Source organism: Festucalex cinctus, chromosome 4 (genome assembly GCF_051991245.1).
Source record: "Festucalex cinctus isolate MCC-2025b chromosome 4, RoL_Fcin_1.0, whole genome shotgun sequence".
Classification (NCBI taxonomy): domain Eukaryota; kingdom Metazoa; phylum Chordata; class Actinopteri; order Syngnathiformes; family Syngnathidae; genus Festucalex; species Festucalex cinctus.
Window position 1 is genome coordinate 12,569,213 of NC_135414.1, and position 20,896 is coordinate 12,590,108.

Below are 20,896 nucleotides of genomic sequence, written 5' to 3' on the forward strand. Positions count from 1 at the left end.
ATTAAAGGTTGACATCACAAAACATCACGTTTTGTAAACAGACACTTGTTACATCAGTACCTGACACTTGACCTCACGGTCATGAACCCAAACTTACATGAACTCAAGCATCACTTCAGTTGAAACTTGATGATAGCTACATAAACAAAACATCTCATGAGACAATATATCACCCCTTCATGGCACCATCATGACATCCAGTATGGTGCAAGTGGTTAAGTATGTCTACCTCACAGTTCTTATGCCTTGGATCTGAATTTGGGGTACTAAGGCTTTCTCCCACATTCCAAAAAAACAAAATGCATGTTAATAAAAATCCATAACACAGAAAAGACCAGACAAGCATAGACTTTTTAAAATTTATTATTATTTTTACATACAGTATTTGGTAATGGAGTAATCCAAAAGTAATTAAAAGTAATCAAGTTACAACACTTTAATTTGATGGTACATTATTTTGTTGACATTACAAACTACAATTTTTAACTGTAGTAAATATCGGAATACATTTTTAAAGGAACTCTCCCAAACCTGATACAAGTCTCATATACACCAGACTGTGGCCTCATTTTGGTGCTGAAATAAGAATCCCAAATGTGCACAGGATTATGAACAGCAAGAAAATCACAAAACAAAGACGATCGATTACTGCAGCAGCAAATTTCCAATCGCTGCGTGTGGCCTCTCCCTGCCGCTGGTCACGGAAGCGCTTGGCAATGTAACGCACTTCATCTAGGATACTGACGAGCTCTGGTTCACTGCTGACTGTAGAGCTCGGACCTTTGGTGAGGAGAACCTCACCCTCACCGGCCTGTCCAACGCTTTCCATTCGGGCTTTGAGGTCCATGCTGTTTGGACTGCTGTGCGTGTTCTCACCTGGACGCTTCATGCGCAGAAACCAGGCACACCAATCAAAGAGGACCACGCGGATCTTTTGGTACGGAACAAAGAGAAATAACATTACAATATAATAGTTTTGCTAAATGAGAATGAACAACGTGTTGATGACATTCTGGTGTATAGCACAATGAAATGGACACTCACCCACTTTGGCATCTTGGCTCCATTTGGGTCATGATGGTGAAATTGTAAGACCACAACCGTGACAATCATAGAGAGCGTAACAATGGCCATAGTGATGACAAAGTACTGAACTAGAAAGGTGAAGACAGTATAAAAAATAAATAAATAAATAAATACTTGGTCATTCAGCCATCCATCATATCTAGTACACTTTTTTTTTTTTCTGTTTATGGTCCTGGAAAACTGGAGCCTATCACATGTCATGTAGAAATTGTGCTTCGTATATTTTTTCAAGTGTTACAAAACCCACACTAGCGCAGAACAGACATATGTCCCATGTGAATTAATATACAAACACAGCCTAAATACCCCTGGGAAAACTAACAGAAACTCTTTCAAACATCACATCAGCTTACCTATTAGAGGTACTGAGTCTGAAGTGGGGGGAATCATTTGTGCACTTAACAGCATCAAAACTATCAGGGACAGCATGACTGTGACTCCTGCAAACAGTAAATACCAAATCTCAGTTGTTCCTTCAAAACAGTTATTAAGAAAAAAAAACAAAAAACAAAGATTGGTTTCATTCTCTTTTAACATTTGGTGAGGATACAAATAGAAGTGAGGTTACATAAATCTGTAATCACTTTTCACTGTTAGAGTCAACTTTGATTTGGACCAAGTGATCAACCAAATCCGAAAATGGAGCTGCGCTTTTGGCCTTGCAAAACATTGTTTATCATCAAATAATTATAACAGACATTTGATGTTGGCCTTGGTAATGGAAATGACTTTTTTAAGGTGAAGTCATAAAAACCTCCAGGTCAAATGAATAAAAATCGCAGTATAGTAGTATGATAAGGCTCTCTACATTTTTGTAATATGTGTTTTTAGATTTATTTACATATTAATGCCTCCTTAAAATAATCACCGATGTATTTTTTTCAGATATTTCAGGAAACACAAAAAATGAACCATTTGCATCATGAGGAGATAATTTAGGCATGAAAAAAAATTGTAAAAATTTTATGTGGGTGACGATATGCAAAAGCACTACAACAACAAACAAAATTTGTAGAATTTTTACGAATATTGCGGTTAAATGAATATTATATACTGAGCATCATCTCTTGCTAATTTCAAAATTGGTCAAACATATGCATCAATGAACCTATACATGATCCTGATGTGGGCAAGTAACTAACCTAATGTGTAGGTCATTACACTGTATAGTACAGGGGTGTCAAACTCAGGGGCCACATGGAGGAAAATATATTACCAAGTGGGCCGGATCGGTTAAATTTATGCTATATATAAAAACAATTGGCGTCAATTATACACAAATTTTCGTTATTTGCGGGCCAGCCCTAGATTGCGGGACTCAAATGTAATTACATTGTTCCAAAAAATAACAACTGCAAATGGAACGCGGTAACAATTTGCCTGTATGAGTTCCAGACGTACCTGTTTCCATGTACAGTATCGTTCCCAGAATGCATTGTGTGGCACAGTTAATAAAGGTATAAAGACGTAAATCCTTGTCTTTTGTGTTTGTGTTACCAGCAATTGAATGTGTCGTATTTAGCACGCTTATGTTTGATTTATGTTGGTCTATGTTTATATTTTTTATTTTTGTAAAATAATGACATCCAGGGAAATTCCATGTACAAGTTCCATTGCTCATCTGAGAATTGCTTGTGAAATTATGAATTTATGTTTTGTTTTCGACATTACTCAGTTTTTTACTTTACAAAATCATCTTGTGGGCCCCTATGTGGGTCTGATCTGGCCCGCGGGCCATATGTTCGACACCTCTGGTATAGTATGATAAATACGACTAATAAGGATCGTTTTTCCATGTGAATGACGAAAAGGCTATTAATGCAAATTTAAACTCCAGAGGAATCATCATTTTCATGTACCGATAATTTGAATGAAATGAAAGCAAATTGCTGTACCCAGTGATATCTTCTCTCCTGAGTCTGGAGGCAGCAGAAAGACAAGCAGGGCCAGAATGGAGATCAGGATACAGGGGATGATCAGATTGACCATATAGAAGAGAGACCGTCTGCGCAACATTATGGTGTACGTGACAGCGACATAGGGCTCCGGACAGCACTGATAAGTCACGCTATGCTTACTTGCTGTGACCTCTGTGAAACAAAATGAAAAATAACTGAGTTTGGACACACCTTCTCATGCAATGCATTTTCTTTCATTTCAAGACTATTTACATTGTAGATTCACACTGAAGCATTAAAACTATGACTGAAAACATGTTTTATATTCTAGTAACTATTCTACTAACTTTTGGCCAATGGTCATATGACTATTACTGGGTTTATCATATTGTGGGCTAACCTTCCCCTCCCTTTTCTCCCACACCAATACATCTTGGTGTGTTTGTGACACACAATATCAAATTATTCTTACCGCCAAGGTCCCACTCTCCATTAGGAATGTATTCACTGAGTTCTGCTTCTGACTTTTCTAAGTCCAAAGACCACCCCGAATAAGTCCAGGAGCCAAACTTGAGGTCACATTTCTGGCTGTCGAAGGGGAACCACCGGAGATCGATAGAGCAGGTGCTCTTTAAGATCGCTAACAGGGAATTAAATGTGGAGTAAGGGGGGAAAAGGAGAAATGTAAGGACAAAATATCTTCATCTGCACGAGGATAAAGAATTCAGTTCATTCAATTTGAAATGAGACACTTAAAAACAACAAGAAGTGTACTTTGATGACTTCTGGAGTTCAGGTCTTGAGAACAAATACTCATAATAATAAGGCTCAAAAAGGAAAGGTGAATGAGTTGAAATGTGCTTTGTGTGCGCACAAAAATGCAGCCTGAAATTTTCCTTACCTAGAGGTAGATGGAGACAGGTGCCTGAGGAGCCAACAACAACTCTGGCATCGAAGGTGGTTTCAGATCTTTCTGTAGCGCTGCAGATGACAAAGAAGAACATCTTTGCTGGTTGGTACTTGATTTATATCACTATTGTTGTTTATTAATTAAATACTTAAAAAAACTGACATCACTGTGGATCATTGTCACGCCGCCACCTGCGTGACAGGCCTTTATTGTCATAGTCATGTTTCCTGTTTTATTTTGAATTTCTGATTCCCTTCGCACCCCAGGTCACTTGCCCTTCCTGCAGTTCACTAATTACCGGTCCCCGCCCATGATCATGTCCACCTGCCACCAATCAACCAAGACAATAAAAGCCACCTGCATTCTCCCCTCCGTTGCCGAAGTGTCACACACAGTCAGTGCATGGAAGCGTCCCACAGTCCTCGAGTCCTTGTTCCCGGTACCTTATTGTATTGTATTGTATTGTATTGTATTGTCTTGCCTTGCCTTGTTTTTGTGCCTTGTCTTGTTTTTGTGCCTTGTCCTCCCCAGCGGAGCGCCCTGAGTTACCCCTTTTTGCCTTGAGCCTTTTTCCTCCCTAGCGGAGCGCCTTTTGTTGTCCCCTATACCTTTTGCCTGTTTTTTCCTCCCCAGTGGAGCGTTTTTTGTTCTCCACCTTTTTGATTCCCCCTTTCTCCTCTCAGCTTGAGAGGAGACACTGGTTGGCTGGAAATAAACCTGCTGCCTTGGTGGCTTACCTTATCCTGCGTCTGGGTCCTACCTCTTCACGTCGTGACAATCATCATATTTCCAAGACCGATTCATTTATTTGTGACCGTCTTCAGAATATTTTCACAAGATGACATTTGTGGCTTGTGGGTTTAAGTGGAGTCACTGATACATAAAGTATCTACTGACGACTATGTAATATGAGTTTGACTTTTACAAGAGCGGTGCAATTACAATTATGGAGGACGGACTATTCCATCGATGCCATATTAACTGAAAATAGATCATTCAAATGAAGGGAAGCTCATTCTTGACGCCTCAGACAAACCATCCAATCATAACACAGTAGCCCAATGTCTGTTCCATAAAGCCCCAGAGACGCTGCACGTCCGATGGGCGGGGAAAAGCCCAGCATTTATCCAATGACCGTCTGCGTTTCGCGCAGTCGAACAAGTACCTCTACGAAGCAGCGTCCGACAGTGTAAACAAATAAAAGTGCCGTTGCATCACTTGGATGAATGAGAAGGAAGTTGTGTCTGTTATTTATAAGTAGCTGATTCTGAACAAAAGATTAAGGTATTCTAGCGCATAATGAATTATAGACACAGCAGTGCATATTTCATCGCTTTCTTTTTATCGGGGGGAGCGGCACTTAGCTGGAAGCTGAGCTTCCCTTGTAGTCAATCACCATTCGAACTGAACCATTTTAGGACTGTTCCATTTAACCCCACCCAAGTTTCCTGCCTGTTCAACAGTATATTATGATCAATTGCATCAAATGCTGAGGTCCAATAATATGAGCACCGATACTTTCCTGCGTCAATGTTCAATCTTATATCATTTAGTACTTTAATCAGAGCTGTTTCGATACTGCGACGAGGTCGGAAACCTGACTGGAATTTATGAAATAGTCTGTTTGAGTTTAAGAATTTGCTGAGTTTAAAAAACACTTTTTCAAAACTTTGGTTAAGAAGGGAAGGTTTGCGATGGGTCGATAATTTGATAACAAGGAGACTTTTTTTTTTTTTTTTTTAATGGGCTTGACGACGGCTACTTTTAGGGGTTTAGGAGGCTCACCTGATTGAAGAGAGCAGTTGATTATTTGCTGTAAATCGGTTTTGAACAGATTTCACAATAGTTTTGAAAAAGTCAGATTGTACTGAGTCAAGACAGTTTGTGGAAGGTTTCAACTGCTGAACCAATTTTGATCCACTGACCGAGTCAAAATCTGTCATGGAAATTGAATTATTTCTGGGTGATTTTAAGTGCTACATCATTTTCTCAGTTTGCTGGTTTGTAACAATGTTTGACCTGATGGCTTGTACTTTTTCCTTAAAGTAGCTGATAAGATAAACGCAAATTCATTGCATTTATCTGTTGAGAGGAGTTCTGGCGCTGTTTGATTTGGGGAGTTTGTGAGTTTGGCGGCCACGTGTATTGCGTGTATTGTTGGGATTCTTTCTAATGATTTCAGAAAAGTGTTGTTCTCTAGCTATTACTAGCTCTTTGTTAAAATTACAAAGATGTCTATACAGGTCAAAATGAACTTGGAGTTTCTCCACTTTTGCTCTGCTTTCCTGCACTTTGATTCCAAAATCATTATGTTCATAGCACACCTCCAAAGTTTTTTAGGTCGGGATGAAATGGTCTTAATTTTAATAGGAGCAATAACTTTTGATAGAATTTGTCATGATGTGTATTACATTTAACATGCAGCAGATCTGTCAATACTGGACTGTACCTGTTATAAAGTACAACATCTGGTTTCCAAAGGAGATTATCAGGAAATCGTAGAAGGTCAATCCCATTATACTTAGATGCGTCCCACTGTAGGTTATAGTCAATCCAGGACTGTGGAATACAGAATTATTATATCTTTTTCCCACAGTTCACATTTGAATAACAACATAAAGTTGAGTACAACCCTGTGTAGGGCTGTTATTGTACATATTTGTTCTGAAACAAAAACCGATACATATTTGCCATTTTGCATTCCTCTTACGCTATATGAGAGTTTATGTGTTGCCCAAAAATGATGTCCATCACCAAATCAACATGCTTATGGCAAGTGTCAGGCCTTGGAAACCTTACCAAATGCAGCCAAACACTGGTTGTCAAAACCTGGTCCACCTCATCCTGAGAGTGAGAGTGAGAGTTTTACCTTTTTTTTCCCTCTGATATACCTTCAGAGTTTAAGATTAATACATAATTAATAATAATAATAATTTTAAAAATACATAAAACTTACTCACCAAACCCATGATCTGCACGAGGTTGATGCCAACTGTGACATTGAGAACCTGAGACTCATTGACGACTGGCCTCTCCAGATTATTGTAGTCTTTCATCAGTTCTTGGAACAGTCTGCGCTCATTCGGCCCTTGAATGCTAACTATGAAACACACAAATTTTCAGTTTCAGTACAAATGATCCCTATCATCTATTGGCAATCAGTTCTGTTGAACAAGCACTTTGTAAATGTGTTTTTAAAGGTGTAATATGAATAAAGTCAAAAATCCTTTGAAAAGAAACCACAGCTTGTGCAAAACAATGCAAATTTATGTTTAATTTCCATAATTCCATTAAAAAAATGTAAACTTTAGTAGCTTATAGGTTTATGTCCCACAATTTAAACATTTTAAAGTATTAGTTATTCATTCTTATTTTCTATTCTTTTTCTTTTACTTTAAAAAGCTAAAAAAATAAATAAATTACAACTTCAATGCCACCAGTTGGAAAACTACGACGGCGTATTGGGGTCACGTATTAATATATTGTATTTTAGAAATGAAAGGGCGGGGAAGGTCTAATAAGCCGAGAAAAATTCTTGTATATTTGTGACATTACAAAGTGGAAAATTCGTGAGAAAAAAAAAATCACAAATTTAAGAGAAAACTCGCAGATTTGTGACATGATAAAGTGGCAAATTTGAGAGAAAAGAACTCACCAATATACAAAAAATAAACTCGCAAATTCGTGGCTTATATAAAGTAGCAAATATGTGAGAAAAAACTCGTAGATTTGTCAGAAAAATGTCTGAAACTTGAAATACACTTGGATGTTTGTGCCAATACTTTTCGGTCGGGTTTTCAAATAAGGAGATATGAATTGCTTTAGCAATTTATCATATTAAGCATTCACACTTTAAAACGTTGCGTACAAGTCGCTAAACTGATGTGTTGAATCTGCTGACCTAAAGTATGCTAGCTTCTGATTGGTTCATGTTAGTCCGCTGATATAGGGTCAGGAAGCGTTGTCGCTGTAGCTTGCTATGTGTGACAAGAAAAGTTTCGAAATCTGTCTCCATCCTGCCATTTCATTTTATAAAAATGGTTCCATTTCCCAGCAATGGATCTTCACATTATATAGCTACTGATGGACAAAAGCAGCACCTCGTCCAGACTATACCTATGGTATGTCTTACAAGTTTTTTTTTTTTTCTTGCAAATCTGCGAGGTTATTTTTCGTAAACGTATTCGTTTTTCTCGCAAATTTATCACTTTATAATGTCACAAACCTGTGAGTTTATTTCTCGTAAATTTGTAATTTTTTTTCTCAGAATATTACACCACCCTCTAAAAAATATTTATATGTGGTCATAGTAGGCTATTGTCGAATTCTAAACAAGAACAATGAAATAACAATGCACCAGCGACTTCAAGAAGTGACGACAAAAGATGCCTACTTAGCAAATTAGTTACAGTATGACAATTAGTTGAATAATCAGACTGGCAGCTTTACCTTGGACGGTGCATGCACTCACAAGCAGAACTAGCAGAACTTCATATGGAGCCATGTTGGTCTAGACAAGTGTGGACCTCAGTTGGGTGGCTTGATTATAATGACTGTGTGAGCATGTATGTATGTATGTATTTATGTATGTAGAATGACTCCTCCTCCCAGGTTACAAACGTCACATGGCACACCTACTACACTGAATAATCGATGCTTGAAATTAGGGGCGGGGGTGTATTTTGCAACAAGTTGTACAATAGACTTGTGCATACTGTAGCTCTCAGTGGAAATTGTGTAAGAGCAGGATGCAGCTGGAGTCCACCTCATCTTCAAGTCAACATACTAAATGGAAAACAGATGTAGATGTCACCTTCACTGTGAAACATGGTTTGCACTCTTCAAGTTCAAGTTCAAGTCAACTTCAGTCAAGTGTGCATATACATACTAGAGATTGATGAAGTGTCTGTACCAATCACAATCTGATTTCTTAGCACAGAATAATGAATATTAATAATGAATGATTAAATAATAATAAAATGTGCAATCAAAGAGTAAAATGAAGGTCAACTAAAAATCCATGGAACATCAGTGTTAAAACAAGACCAGAGTATGAAATTCTGAATAGACAGAAATAGAATCTAAGGTGCCATGGTCAAGTGTTCAAGGCGAACAAGGTACAGTACATACTTGCCAACTTTGGTATCGTAGCTAGCCGGAAAATGGGCCGCGTGTTTGAGAAACTCCAGATGGCCAGTAAGAACTGGCATAGAGCTTTCAAATATTTTGGTATTCAATTATGCTACTAAAAAATTCTATTGAATTTGTAGTCAAACCCCTTCCACTTCTGAGGCCCCTGCGGGGATTTTGATCACTGCAGAGGTGGCCGTGCCAGATGCAACCCTCCAATTACCCTCCCAGGCTGACGATGTCGCCGACGATGCCGTCTCCATTGCGGCCTCTGGAACTTGTTTACGGGACTCTGAGGATGTGGGTTGGTGCGGCACCTTCGGAAATTGACTTGTTTCCACTGCCTTGACTTCTCCTACTTCTGAGCGGATTTCAGCTGGAGATGAATTGGTGCGGGCTGTTATGCTTAGCGCTTTCCTACGTTTAAAGTTGGACCAGTCTGTCTTTTCTCAGCCTCCTGCTGAGTGTGGCCTCACTCCTTTTGTAGCCTGAGCCTTTTTGGATCCCTGCATCTCGACTTTTTTTTGACAGACCTTCAATCCTGCTGGTACAATTGGAGTGTTTATCCTCATCCTCCGGCGGATGGACGTGGCCTGACAAACATCCATCCATCCATTCATTTTCTGGACCGCTTGCTCCTCACAAGGGGGTGCTGGAGCCTATCTCAGCTGGCCATGGGCAGCAGGCGGGGTGCACCCTGAACTGGTTGCCAGCCAATCGCAGGGCACACAGAGACGGACAACCATCCACACACACCAACACACCTAGGGACAATTTGGAGCGCCCAATCAACCTGCCATGCATGTCTTTGGAATGTGGGAGGAGAGTTGGCAAGTATGACAGTACCGACTTCCCCACTGTACCTCTACTTATTTACTGTGCCTACTTATACTTATAGTGAACATCGTCCAGTTGCATATTTTTGAGCTAGTTGCATAAATGGCAATTATTCATTGTTGACTGACACAATCTTACACAGGAAATTCAAATCTGAATTCTATGTCTTCCTGTCCACCTTCTCCCACACCATTACATCATTTTATGTACATCTGTGTTTGTGACACATCATATCAAATTATTTTTTACCAACAAGGTCCCTATTAGGAATGTATTGACTCAAGTCTGCCTCTGTCATTGTTAAATCCAAAGACCAGCCCCCATAAGTCCAGGCGCCAAACTTGAAGTCACAGTTTTGGCTATCGAAAGGAGAACTACCGGAGATCGATATAGCAGGTGGTCTTTAAGATCGCTGACGGGGAAATAAATTGTGGAATCTGGGAAAGAGGAGATATGGACATAGTAAATTTTGTCTACTGTATGTATATATATATACACTTTTTCTTTTGTTTTAGCCACTTTTACTCAGAAAAAAAATATATTTGGTCCCACTCTAAACAGTCAACTTTATACTTGGAAGAGAGTTGAGATATATATATATATATATATATATATATATATATATATATATATATATATATATGTATATATATACACACACACACACTCTGTTTAGTGGTACAGAATAAAATCTTTTTAGAGTAAAACTTACTCTTTGAAATTTACTGTGTAGAAATAAAATATTTTCATGTACTGTAGGCTAAAGAAGGCGGCGACATTGTTGAAATGAGACACTTAAAAACAGCAAGAGGTTTACTCTGGAAACTTCTGGAGTTCAAATATTGAGAGCAAATGGCCATAATAATAATAATAATAATAATAATAATAATTATTATTATTATTATTATTATTAATAATAATAATACTGATAATATTAATAATTATTAAAATCACTGCCTTTAACAAGTATACTTGTCAATTACATTTTTTAGACCGGGGATAGATGGGGGAGAATCTGATTATGCTCCACTGCTGTAAATATTAAACTTGGAAACAACTTTACTGATGCCCAACTGCCGTTAGATGACGTCATTGCCCCATTTTATACGAAATAAACACAGTTTCAGAGTCCATGGGTGAAATGGCTGTATTTTAGCAAACGTTCATTTTTCTACTGTCAATTATAAAAGAACGGGACGAGGCAAAAAGTAGGGACTGTATTCTGTCATTTGGTAGATTTGGTTTATATCTAATTATTGAATGTGATATCGCGTGTGTATTGAACATTGTGAAATTTTCTAAAATGGCTGGCAGTGAATGAGTTAATAAATTATTATTTTGGTCGTTTACTTTCGCCTCTAACGCTTTCAGGTCGGAACTGGGAAATACCAATTCGGATAAATCCAAATTCCGACCATCCTCGAATGCAGCATAAGTCGATTGTTTGTTTGCTGTTGCTATCGCTGTTCCTGTGCGTTACGTCAAGCCTTGTAGTTTCACCACGTTTTTGCCACGCCAAGATTTTGACCCTTGTTGTTTTTGTTTTTGTTTTTCCGGACTGGCCTTGTTTCCTAGCTTGTTTTTGTTCAATTAAAAAGCGTTATTAGAGTTCACCTCTGCGTCCTCGCTCTGCTTCCCTAGGTCCACACCACGTCTCACCAAGGTACTTTCACACTGGAAGCGATTTTCACCATTCATGCTACATGATCCCATTCAGAGATAATGCGGAGGGACTTGTGTGGCGCGACCCGAATCAGAAGAACAAGCGAAACACCTGACAATAATAAAGATGATTAAATATATAAAACATTATGTCATTATGCATATGTATTTTGTTATATGCATTTTTTTTTTAAATTAGGCTATATTCGTATTTGATATTCATTCATCTAATTTTTTTTATTTTTTTTTCTTCTCCCCAGCAGTACTCAGCAAATGGTATGTGTGGCTGCATGTGTGAGCACCCTGAGCTTTTGATCCGTCCGGCAAGTGACTGCGAAGACGGAATTGGTTTATTTGCCTTATTTGATTACAGCTGTTGGATGTTACAGCTCATTTGCGTGCACACGTTTGACATTGCGCCACGCACAATCACTAACCACAGGTGACACCAATTCACCGATTGTCTGATTGACTGCATCGGGTTCAAGCTTCTCCAAATTGCGCACTGCATGCCCTGAGTTCATTATGGCTCATAAATTAAACATCCGTTGATTGGTTGTAGCTCCCGGCGACAGCGACAAAAGTTGATAAATTTTCAGCTTTCTTGTATCGAGTTGCAGTCCTCTGCTTGCACTTCTTCATGAACTAGCGATATTTCACATGAACAAGAAATTTAATGTAATTTAGCCAATAAACAATATTAAGTTAACAGCTCAATGCTTTAATGTGCAACATGAGACTCAAATACAATAAATAAAGATGTTTACGGAGGCCGTACATTATTATTATTATTATTATTATTATTATTATTATTATCATCATCATCATCATCTATTCGCCTTGTGGGCCTTTAATTGGCAAACTCTGCATCCTGATATTAATGAGCGCTGCTCATTAACCGGCTTGATATGTGGCCATGATTTGCAGTTAATTCTTTTTTTTTTTTTTTTTTTTTAATTTCACAATTACTCTAGTACACATAACAAAACGATGTGTTTCCATTTACGTTTACTATTCCCGCCCGAAGGCAATGGAGACATATAGTGCGCCAACTGCAGCCGACTGTCGCCGGACATGTTGGGCTCAAGGGTGTCGCTCGCACTGACTTCAAATCCTAAACTGGGCGATAAATCGGAAATCGCCTGCCCTCCTTCCACTGGGCGACAGGCGACATTCGTGCTTGTGATTCGTATAATCGTTCAGTATGACGTGCATAGGCCCACATGCCTGCGATGCACGAAAGTTGAGAAACTTTTGTCGCTGGGAGCCACAGAAAATCAGCGGAGGTTTCATTGAGCTAACAAACACAGGGCGTGCTACACAATGATATCAAGAAACATTTATGTATTATAATGACTTTATTTTGCTATCCAGCATGCATGTGACAGGAATATGATTAGATTTTTGTGCAATATTCATGTTGGTGAAACATTAGGCCTACTACCTAATCATCTGCGTGCCACCATGATGGTGTTGACCTAGACCTAATTTAATTTGGTCTAGTTTGCACGTGTTCCAATTAGACAACTTGAGTCACATAAATGATCACGTTAAATACGTTTATGTAAATCAGATATTACAGAGAGGATAAGGAAGGTGGAAGGGGGCCGACGCCAAAGGTGGAAGTACTCTGCGATCCTGTCATTTCTCCACCCCTATTTAAATCCAAGAGCCACCAGTGGTAACATGGGGTCGGTGGTCGAGGAAGGGGACCCCGATGCAGCAGTAGCCGGGCCATCGGCGGCCCACAGAGGAGGTTCGTCACAGAAACCGCAAAATGATTGAAATTACCTTTTTAAATGTACGTCATTTTCAATCCTGCACAAGCTGCGGCTGGTGATGTGGCGTAAAGCTATTCTCAGTCACTTGTTTCATAATTAACTATCCAGAGTTGCTATTTGAAAGTCGCTGCATTTTTATTTGATAATTACTCAGTTCTGCCATTTAGATGAAGTTCAAAATGATGGGGAATGTGAGCCGGAGGACGCCCCTTTCTTCCAAGAAAGTCAAAGGCCGCCAGGTATTTAGTAACGATTATGGGACTTCATTCCACACGTTTTGCTAGTTCAATTGCGTTCTGTGCCATGATAAAAATAGACTCATGTAAGTCTTCTGTCTAATTTTGTTTTGGCATTTGCAGGTAAAAGGAGGCGAAAGACGCGCCACGTTGAGAACAGGGAAAAGGAGAAGCAACTCCTGCAACAACATAGCACCACTGCTCTGTCACTCTCCCAAGACAAGAAATTTTTACGAAGCCTCCTTCCTCTCCTGCAAAAGGTGCCACCAGAAAAAAAGGACGACGTTAAGTTCCAAATTTTCAAATTAATATGGCAATAAACAGTATGACTTTTGCAGGGGAGGAACCTGCAGCCTTTTTCATTAGAATTTTATTTCTACCTTGAAAAACTCAATTGATATGAAATCGTTCGATGGGTTCACTTTTATTTAATGCTTTAAGAAATCAAATAGTGGAACCTTGAGTTACGAAAAGACCCTTTTTACAAACTTTTCAAGTTACGAAGAGTTTTGGTCTGAAATGGACTCTTTAAGTTGTCCTCCCCTTCTCACACAAAAGCAGAATAAGCACTTATTATTATTATTATTATTATTATTATTATTATAGGAACTTTTCTCAATACAAAGTATACGGTGGCTCTTAAAAGAACCATTTTGGGGGTGTGCCTGCGCATCACTGGGTGTCTTGCCACGGGACAGCTCCCTCAGCCAAGAAGGAGGTGAAGCCTCTCCTGTCAAGTTGTTGGCATCAACTCTTCCCACACTTGGCAGTGGTCCCATCGGTTCTGGCTAGATGGTCCCCGTGGCCGCGGATGGTCTGGTTTTCCGGGTGAAGTTCTGGAGAACAGACGTATTTTGCCTTGACATACTTCTCGGTAGTTTCGTGATGTATCTCCAAGGTACGCCTATACAAAGTATGCCAAAGGCATTCTCCACCACCAGCCGAGCTCGGGAGAGACGGTAATTGAAGACTATGTGCTTCTGCCGGAGGAGGCGTCCCGGGAATGGCCTCATAAGGTTTCTCCGAAGTGGAAAAAGCCTCATCAGCAACGAAGATGTGCGGCTGGGGGTCCTCAGTGGTCAGCTCCTGGCAGTGCTCGGTCAGCGGGCAGTTGGAGTGTGCCAGAGCGCAGCGCTTTCCCAAAAGCCGAGTTGGCCAGAATCCCACCATCAGTCGTTCTTCCGTAGCCCCCAACATCCACAATTCAGAAACACTTGACAGCATCCATTCCAACGCAGGTGAGGATCATTATCATGCTTTTCCAGAGCTTGCTGATTAGCTGTCATTAGAATCAGCTGCAATGGGAATAGGGAGACATGGGAAACAGGCTGGATAGTGGGCCCCAAGGACCAGGGTTGAGAAACACTGCTCTAAACCAAATGACCAGCTGTCTAAACACATTAAATGTAGCCTTCCTTTGCCAATATCATAAACACATTTCACATGAAGGCGCAATTTAGAAAACACAATCCTCCCTTCTCATAAATCTAAACACATTTAGCCTTGCTAAAACACAAGTTTCAAACGAACTCTGTTCACATTCTCAAATGAAAGCTCACGTGATGCAAAATGCTTGCCATAATCAGCAATATTTGAAAACAATGAACACACCTGGCATTATTCATGACACGCAATGACTCAAAATGGAAGACTCTTGTTGCTAATGATTTGACCACACCTATAAAAGCAAGTTCAGAGTGCACAGTTTGTTTTAAGATTCCAAACAAACACAATGGATGAAGGCAGAGCCAGGCGAAAAGGAATTCGAGTTAGAGGAAGGAGAGGAGTTGGCCATGGAAGAAGAGGAGCAGGCCAACAAGAGGAGTTTGAATCAGGAGGAAGAGGAGATTGAAACTGGAAGAAGAGGAGCAAATCAACGAGGAAGACAAGAAGGTCCATACTGTGCCAAATGTAACAATATTCATAAAGTGCTAGAAAATCATAATTGCTCAGTTGAAATGAACCATTTCACAGAATAGGTTGACTTTTCACAAGTCATGTATTTCTTTAACAGTCCAACAGAGAATATATAGTCTTCTGGTACTTAATAGCAGCATAACGAGCATTAAAGATAAAAGAACTGGGCAGAAGTTCACTTGAAGCTTTTTATGCAGATCCATCAATTAAAGTTCAGATCAAGAAACCGTTTGAAATAAAGGTTGCAATGTAACAGAAAGAGTAAAAATCAGAGAGTGAATACATTTGCAAGCCATGCCGCGGCAGTATAAGGGTTACTTCCACATGCAATATTGGGTTACATGAGTCTCATATACACCAGACCAAACATTTTCTAGAGGACCATGTTGTTGGAATAAAGGCAAAGAGATAAGTGATTTCAATTTTTGTGCCATAAATTCGGGAATGAAGTTCTCAAGAGACCACATCTTTGGAAATAGCCTCAGTAATGTTTGGTGATGACATAAGAATCACAAACGTGCACAGGATAATGAATAGCAAGAAAATCATGAAACAAAGACGATCGATGACTGCAGCAGCAAATTTCCAATCGTTGCGTGTGGCCTCTTGTTGGTGCTGGTCACGGAAGCGCTTGGCAATGTAACGCACTTCATCTAGGATCTTGGCAAGCTCTGGTTCACTGCTGACTGTGGAGCTCGGAACTTTGGTGAGGAGAATCTCACCCTCACCAGCTCGTCCAGCCATCCCAGAATCGGGTGAGGCCGGGTGAACGCTTTCCATTCGGGCTTTGTGGTCCATGCTGTTCTGACTGTCCTCACCTGGACGCTTCATGTGCAGAAACCAGGCACACCAATCAAAGAGGACCATGCGGATCTTTGGGATGGAACGATGAAGAGAGATTCCATGTTGCGAATAAAAAAAGGAAATTTTTAGATTAGTTGTTAACGGATTCCACCAAAATGTACTTATATAATTGAAATTGACAAGGCAACTAATTTTTTTGTATGATCAAAAAATACATCAAGAGTTCTGAAGCGAAAAAATGGGCCATCCTGGCCAAACTGTGATTTTGATTATCAAGAAATCCATATGTAAAATAGCGACATATTGGCTCTTAAATCAAACTCGTATGAGCTATTTTTGTTGGTGTCATTATATTTGTCCAAGAAAAATGTGTCTGAATGTGTAGTATTACCTACATTTTGAGGATCTATCTACATATTTCTGCCAAATAAAGTTCCATGATTGGCATTTAAGTACAATGTAAATATTTGGGTGAACAAGAATTATGTTGAGGATGAGTTTCTGGTATAGAACATAATGAAATGGTCGCTCACCCACTTTGGCATCCTGGCTCCATGAGGGTCATGATGGTGAACTTTTAAGACCACAACCGTGACAATCACAGAGAGTGCAACAATGACCATTGTGATGACAAAGTACTGAGCTAGAAAAGTGATGACATGGGGGGGGGTTGGGTATGAGTAATTCATACAGTCATCCATTACATATAGTATACCACTTGTCCTAATCCGCGTCATGGGGCTAAACTTCAGCCTATCCCCTCTGATTTATGGCACAAACAAATTGTGCTTCATTTTCTATTTTTAAAGCATTATCGGTAGTTGCATCAACAGTATAGGATATGAGGCTGCTACTGTATTATGTCAAGCTATTAATTGTATACAGTTGATAAGGCATTGAGGAGAAGATGTTTGTTTTTCCCTTACCTATTAGAGGCACTGAGTCTGAAGTGGCTGGCATAAGTTCTGCAACTAGCAGCAAGAAGACTACCAGGGAGAGCAGGACTGTGATTCCTGAAAATACCAAATCTGAGTTAGTGCTTCAAAAACAAAACATGCATTTACATTTGCATTTGCATTTACATACAAACATGCAGAACCATCTTCTTTTGATGAAGTGGTTTTACCTTTCATTTAAGAACAAATTATTTAGCCTTTGGTCCAGTTTATATATGCTATTTTGAAGAATCTAGTCTATATAATTGAATGAGATGATGTGTCCAAACTTTTGGACTCTACTGTATACTGCACTGTCACTAGATGCTTCTGGTCAATTTAATATCAAATGTATCAGTGATTTTCTCCCAATACCATACTGTCGCCATTTTAGGGGAAAAGCTAGGAAACCGTTCTTTCCCCACACGCTTCCATTACGTATTTCCTTTCATCTAAGAAAATTGTGCTCACCGTTTGGCAACCCGTCAGACTTCTCCATTTGTTTTCTGCTGTAGGGCATTGATTTTTTTTTTTTTTTTTATTTCTCTTGGACAAGATGTACAGTCTTTTGTAATGTGTTTGATGATTTATTTCCATCAATAAAAACATGTCAACAAACAAAATTGGTCTACAAAATCTTTGGGGAAGTTGCATTAAAAATTACAAAGACTTCCTTCTCAGCGTCATCGCTTGCTTATTTCAAAACTGGTCAAGTGAAACCAGCATGAACTCTTAATTCCTTTCTACACAGTATAATATAAGATATATACATTTTTACAGTATTAGAATGTTATTTGTTTTCCATCTGAAGGAAGAGAAGAAAATGTTATCAATTTAAATTTAAGATCTAGACGAATCATAATTTTCAGGTACAGAGAAGTTTAAAGACATGAAAGTTTGTTACCTAGTGATATTTTCTCCCCCGAGTCAGCAGGCAGCAGGAAGACAAGCAGGGCCAGAATGGAGATCAGAATACAGGGGATGATCAGATGGAGGACATAGAAGAGAGTCCGTCTGCGCATCACGATGGTGTACGTGACATCGGGATAGTATTGGTCCGGACAGCAAACATAAGTGCGGTCATTCTTCTTCCCTGAAACCACTGTGAAACAAAATAAAAGATAAATTTGTCTAATTTGGAAGCAAGGTTACAGTATCTTCGGTCCAATTTTAGTTCTGATGACAGTGAAGCTATCAGCTATCACAGCTCTGTCACAGCGCCATTATATTTTTGTCAAGTCGTTCCTTATATTTGAGATTGTTTCAATGCTTTGCTTTAAAGACCAACTTAAATCTTACCCCTAATTGGAGTCAAAAATTCTGATATGCACACAGATCTGATTGTTTTTACCTCTGACTTCAGAGATGCTATAGCAGCTAGCAGCTACTGCAGGAGCTAGTTCTTTTTGGATTAACCACATTAACAACACTCTATAAAGCATGTTATCTGAATGGAATTTTTGTGATTATTCAAGCACTTGGAAAAAGATTTTAGAAATTTGACAATCTATACTTCACTCCTTCATTGCTCACCAGCCACTGTCAGGTTTTTTTTTTTTCCTTTATTTTTTTTTTTTAATAATGTGTGCTAGACTGTTCTGTATTGCTTATTCCAGCTTTTTTTCTGAAAAGGTGCTTGCATATCGTGTCGCTCCAAGTCAATTTGTTTCCATGGTTTTCCATGATTCACACTTTTTTCATTGTTGTTTCATGTTGTTGTTCACCGTCTAGTGCTCTACTGCGTCTAGTCTTTCTTGTTTAATACTACGGAGTTGGCTGCTTTGAAGTTCAATATTGAGATGAATCAGACTATACCAAGACATAAGAACATTCAAATATCTTCAAATCTGAGTTCAGTGCCTTCCACTCCAACCTTTTCCATGTTAGTAAGTCTTTTGAATGTTCGTGATACACAACATCAAATTATTCTCACCAACAAGGTCCCACTCTCCATTAGGAATGTATTCACTGATGTCTGCCTCTATCATTGATAAATCTAAAGTAGCGCCATCAAAAGTCCAGGAGCCAAACTTGAGGTCACATTTCTGGATGTCAAAGGGGAACCAGCGGAGATCAATATAGCAGCTGCTCTTCATGATCCCTAATAGGAAAACAAACGTGGAATAGGGGGAAAAGGAGACACATTGTAATGAGAGAATATGTTCATCTGGTGTTCATGTATTGAGAGAAAATAATTCCAATAATAGCCAATCCTTCAGGAGGCAAGTGCCACCCAAACACCATTCCACATTCAAGAAAAATATGACAATTTGGTAGTTCGTGTCACTACTTTTTAATTTGAAATGTGTTTGGATGGGAATGTGTTTGAGAGCCTTTCTGTCACTAATTGCGTCAGACAATAACGTAATATTTGATTTGATTACATGGAAAGAACTGATATAGAATGAGGGCAAACTGAGCAGTGGATGAATTCATAATTATAGACAAGTGCAAAGTCTTTGCAGCAAGGGGGCAAAGGCGGGGAAGAGGCGGGGAAGATTCTCAGTGAATCAGTAATCAACAACTCCAACTTCTGTCTCACTACATGTGCAATTGACAAACGTGCATAACGTATGGGTCCCATATTTCAGTCGCTGAGCGCTCAATAAGGAAAATCGAATGAGTTCGGATTTTTCTTACCTGGAGGTACATACAAACAGTCGCCTGAGGAGCTAACCACTACTTTGGTATGGAAGGTGGAATCAAATCTTTTGTCTGCACTGTGGATGACATAGAATTGCATTAGTGTTGCTTGTCACAAATCGCCAACTAGCCCCATGATCTAGCCCAGCAAGGGAAATCAAGATCCAAATAGTTTATTCATTCCTTCTTCCCACTCATGTCCTATTTGCCATGGGTGACCTTTCCAGGGACATAAAGCCCCAGACAACTCAGCTCCTCGGATCATTGGGATAGATTTCTTTTTTTTTTTTTTTTTTTTTTTAAAAGCCCTCTCTGAATACACTGTACGGTGTCCTTGAGTGGCAAGAAAGGCGCCTTAAAATATAATGCAATATTATTATTGTGTAAAATTGTCATAGTACTCATTTTTCCCCCATATTTGTCATGCTGCGTTCACATCCAGTTGTACCTGTTATAGAGTAGAATATCGGGTTTCCAAAGGAGATCATTAGGAAGTCGTAGAGTGTCCAAGCCATTATACTTAGATGCGTCCCACTGTAGTTTATAGTCATTCCAGGACTGTGAAGCAGAGAATTATTACGATATACAGTATCTTTTTCAGACTTCACATACACATGCACATGCACAGTATGCATGGGATGGCATTCTAGAAAGCAGGTTTTTTTAAAACTCAGAATTATTTTAAATTAAATGTAAATTAACCCAGAGATATGGGGAAGTCTGAATTTTGCGGTCCAGAAACATAGGTAATAGAAATCGTGAATCATAGGTTCATGGACTCTGTTAATCTAAACTGTTGGCTCACAGGATTTGTAAACGTTTTTCGAACTCACTGATCGCTGATCAGATGAAAAATCCCGATTGCGTAAACCCTAATATATGTCATCCATTCATTGGGCCCTATTCTCCTGCTTGCGTAAGTCAAAATATTAGCCACACAGCTGCATGCTTTGCTGCGTGCATTCTCCTTCCCTCTCATATCTGCCATATACGCAACTTCATGATCGGTGCGTGCACTGGGTGGAGAAAAAGTCAAGTCATCTTCATTTATATAGTG

General features: G+C 39.3%; 3 protein-coding genes across 11 annotated transcripts; 1 reads left to right on the top strand and 2 right to left on the bottom strand.

Annotated features, from left to right (window-relative positions):
- Positions 1 to 345: 345 nt before the first annotated feature.
- LOC144017421 (neuronal acetylcholine receptor subunit alpha-7-like) lies at positions 346 to 11,627 on the bottom strand. Of its 4 annotated transcripts, XM_077518974.1 has the most exons (11): positions 8,610 to 8,662; positions 8,344 to 8,536; positions 6,855 to 6,994; positions 6,694 to 6,738; positions 6,344 to 6,453; positions 3,886 to 3,965; positions 3,457 to 3,624; positions 2,982 to 3,176; positions 1,440 to 1,526; positions 1,045 to 1,154; positions 346 to 931 (listed from the first exon to the last, which is right to left on the bottom strand). In XM_077518974.1, the coding sequence occupies exons 2-11, from the start codon at positions 8,396 to 8,398 to the stop codon at positions 566 to 568; spliced, it is 1,356 nt and encodes a 451-aa protein (XP_077375100.1). In that variant the 5' UTR covers positions 8,399 to 8,536; positions 8,610 to 8,662; the 3' UTR covers positions 346 to 565. The 4 variants fall into 4 exon arrangements, with proteins under 4 accessions (XP_077375100.1, XP_077375102.1, XP_077375101.1 ...); XM_077518976.1 differs by lacking the exons at positions 8,344 to 8,536; positions 8,610 to 8,662 and adding an exon at positions 11,476 to 11,627; XM_077518975.1 differs by lacking the exon at positions 6,694 to 6,738.
- LOC144017424 (uncharacterized) lies at positions 10,996 to 17,751 on the top strand. 6 transcript variants are annotated; one of them, XM_077518991.1, is made up of 5 exons: positions 11,151 to 11,524; positions 11,784 to 11,965; positions 13,097 to 13,279; positions 13,472 to 13,543; positions 13,664 to 17,751. In XM_077518991.1, exons 3-5 carry the CDS (start codon positions 13,210 to 13,212, stop codon positions 13,858 to 13,860), a joined length of 339 nt encoding a protein of 112 aa, XP_077375117.1. In that variant the 5' UTR covers positions 11,151 to 11,524; positions 11,784 to 11,965; positions 13,097 to 13,209; the 3' UTR covers positions 13,861 to 17,751. The 6 variants fall into 6 exon arrangements, with proteins under 6 accessions (XP_077375121.1, XP_077375117.1, XP_077375119.1 ...); XM_077518993.1 differs by having other exon boundaries at positions 11,784 to 11,799; XM_077518994.1 differs by having other exon boundaries at positions 11,787 to 11,799.
- LOC144017129 (CHRNA7-FAM7A fusion protein-like) lies at positions 15,911 to 19,292 on the bottom strand. The gene is made up of 5 exons (XM_077518407.1): positions 19,130 to 19,292; positions 18,101 to 18,298; positions 17,188 to 17,274; positions 16,795 to 16,904; positions 15,911 to 16,330 (listed from the first exon to the last, which is right to left on the bottom strand). Exons 1-5 carry the CDS (start codon positions 19,290 to 19,292, stop codon positions 15,911 to 15,913), a joined length of 978 nt encoding a protein of 325 aa, XP_077374533.1.
- Positions 19,293 to 20,896: the final 1,604 nt, after the last annotated feature.

What these genes read in the sequence shown, in the direction of transcription:
- LOC144017421 (XM_077518974.1), bottom strand. Translation starts at nt 8,398, where the DNA reads ATGGCTCCATATGAAGTTCTGCTAGTTCTGCTTGTGAGTGCATGCACC. An exon ending in AGGAGAGAAGATATCACTGG is followed by an intron (nt 1,527 to 2,981) that starts GTACAGCAATTT and finishes TACTGTTTGCAG; the next exon opens with GAGTCACAGTCATGCTGTCC. An exon ending in AGACTCAGTACCTCTAATAG is followed by an intron (nt 1,155 to 1,439) that starts GTAAGCTGATGT and finishes TCACCTTTCTAG; the next exon opens with TTCAGTACTTTGTCATCACT.
- LOC144017424 (XM_077518995.1), top strand. Translation starts at nt 13,210, where the DNA reads ATGGGGTCGGTGGTCGAGGAAGGGGACCCCGATGCAGCAGTAGCCGGG. An exon ending in ATCGGCGGCCCACAGAGGAG is followed by an intron (nt 13,280 to 13,471) that starts GTTCGTCACAGA and finishes TCTGCCATTTAG; the next exon opens with ATGAAGTTCAAAATGATGGG. An exon ending in AGAAAGTCAAAGGCCGCCAG is followed by an intron (nt 13,544 to 13,663) that starts GTATTTAGTAAC and finishes TGGCATTTGCAG; the next exon opens with GTAAAAGGAGGCGAAAGACG.
- LOC144017129 (XM_077518407.1), bottom strand. Translation starts at nt 19,292, where the DNA reads ATGAAGAGCAGCTGCTATATTGATCTCCGCTGGTTCCCCTTTGACATC. An exon ending in GGGGGAGAAAATATCACTAG is followed by an intron (nt 17,275 to 18,100) that starts GTAACAAACTTT and finishes TGGTATTTTCAG; the next exon opens with GAATCACAGTCCTGCTCTCC. An exon ending in AGACTCAGTGCCTCTAATAG is followed by an intron (nt 16,905 to 17,187) that starts GTAAGGGAAAAA and finishes TCACTTTTCTAG; the next exon opens with CTCAGTACTTTGTCATCACA.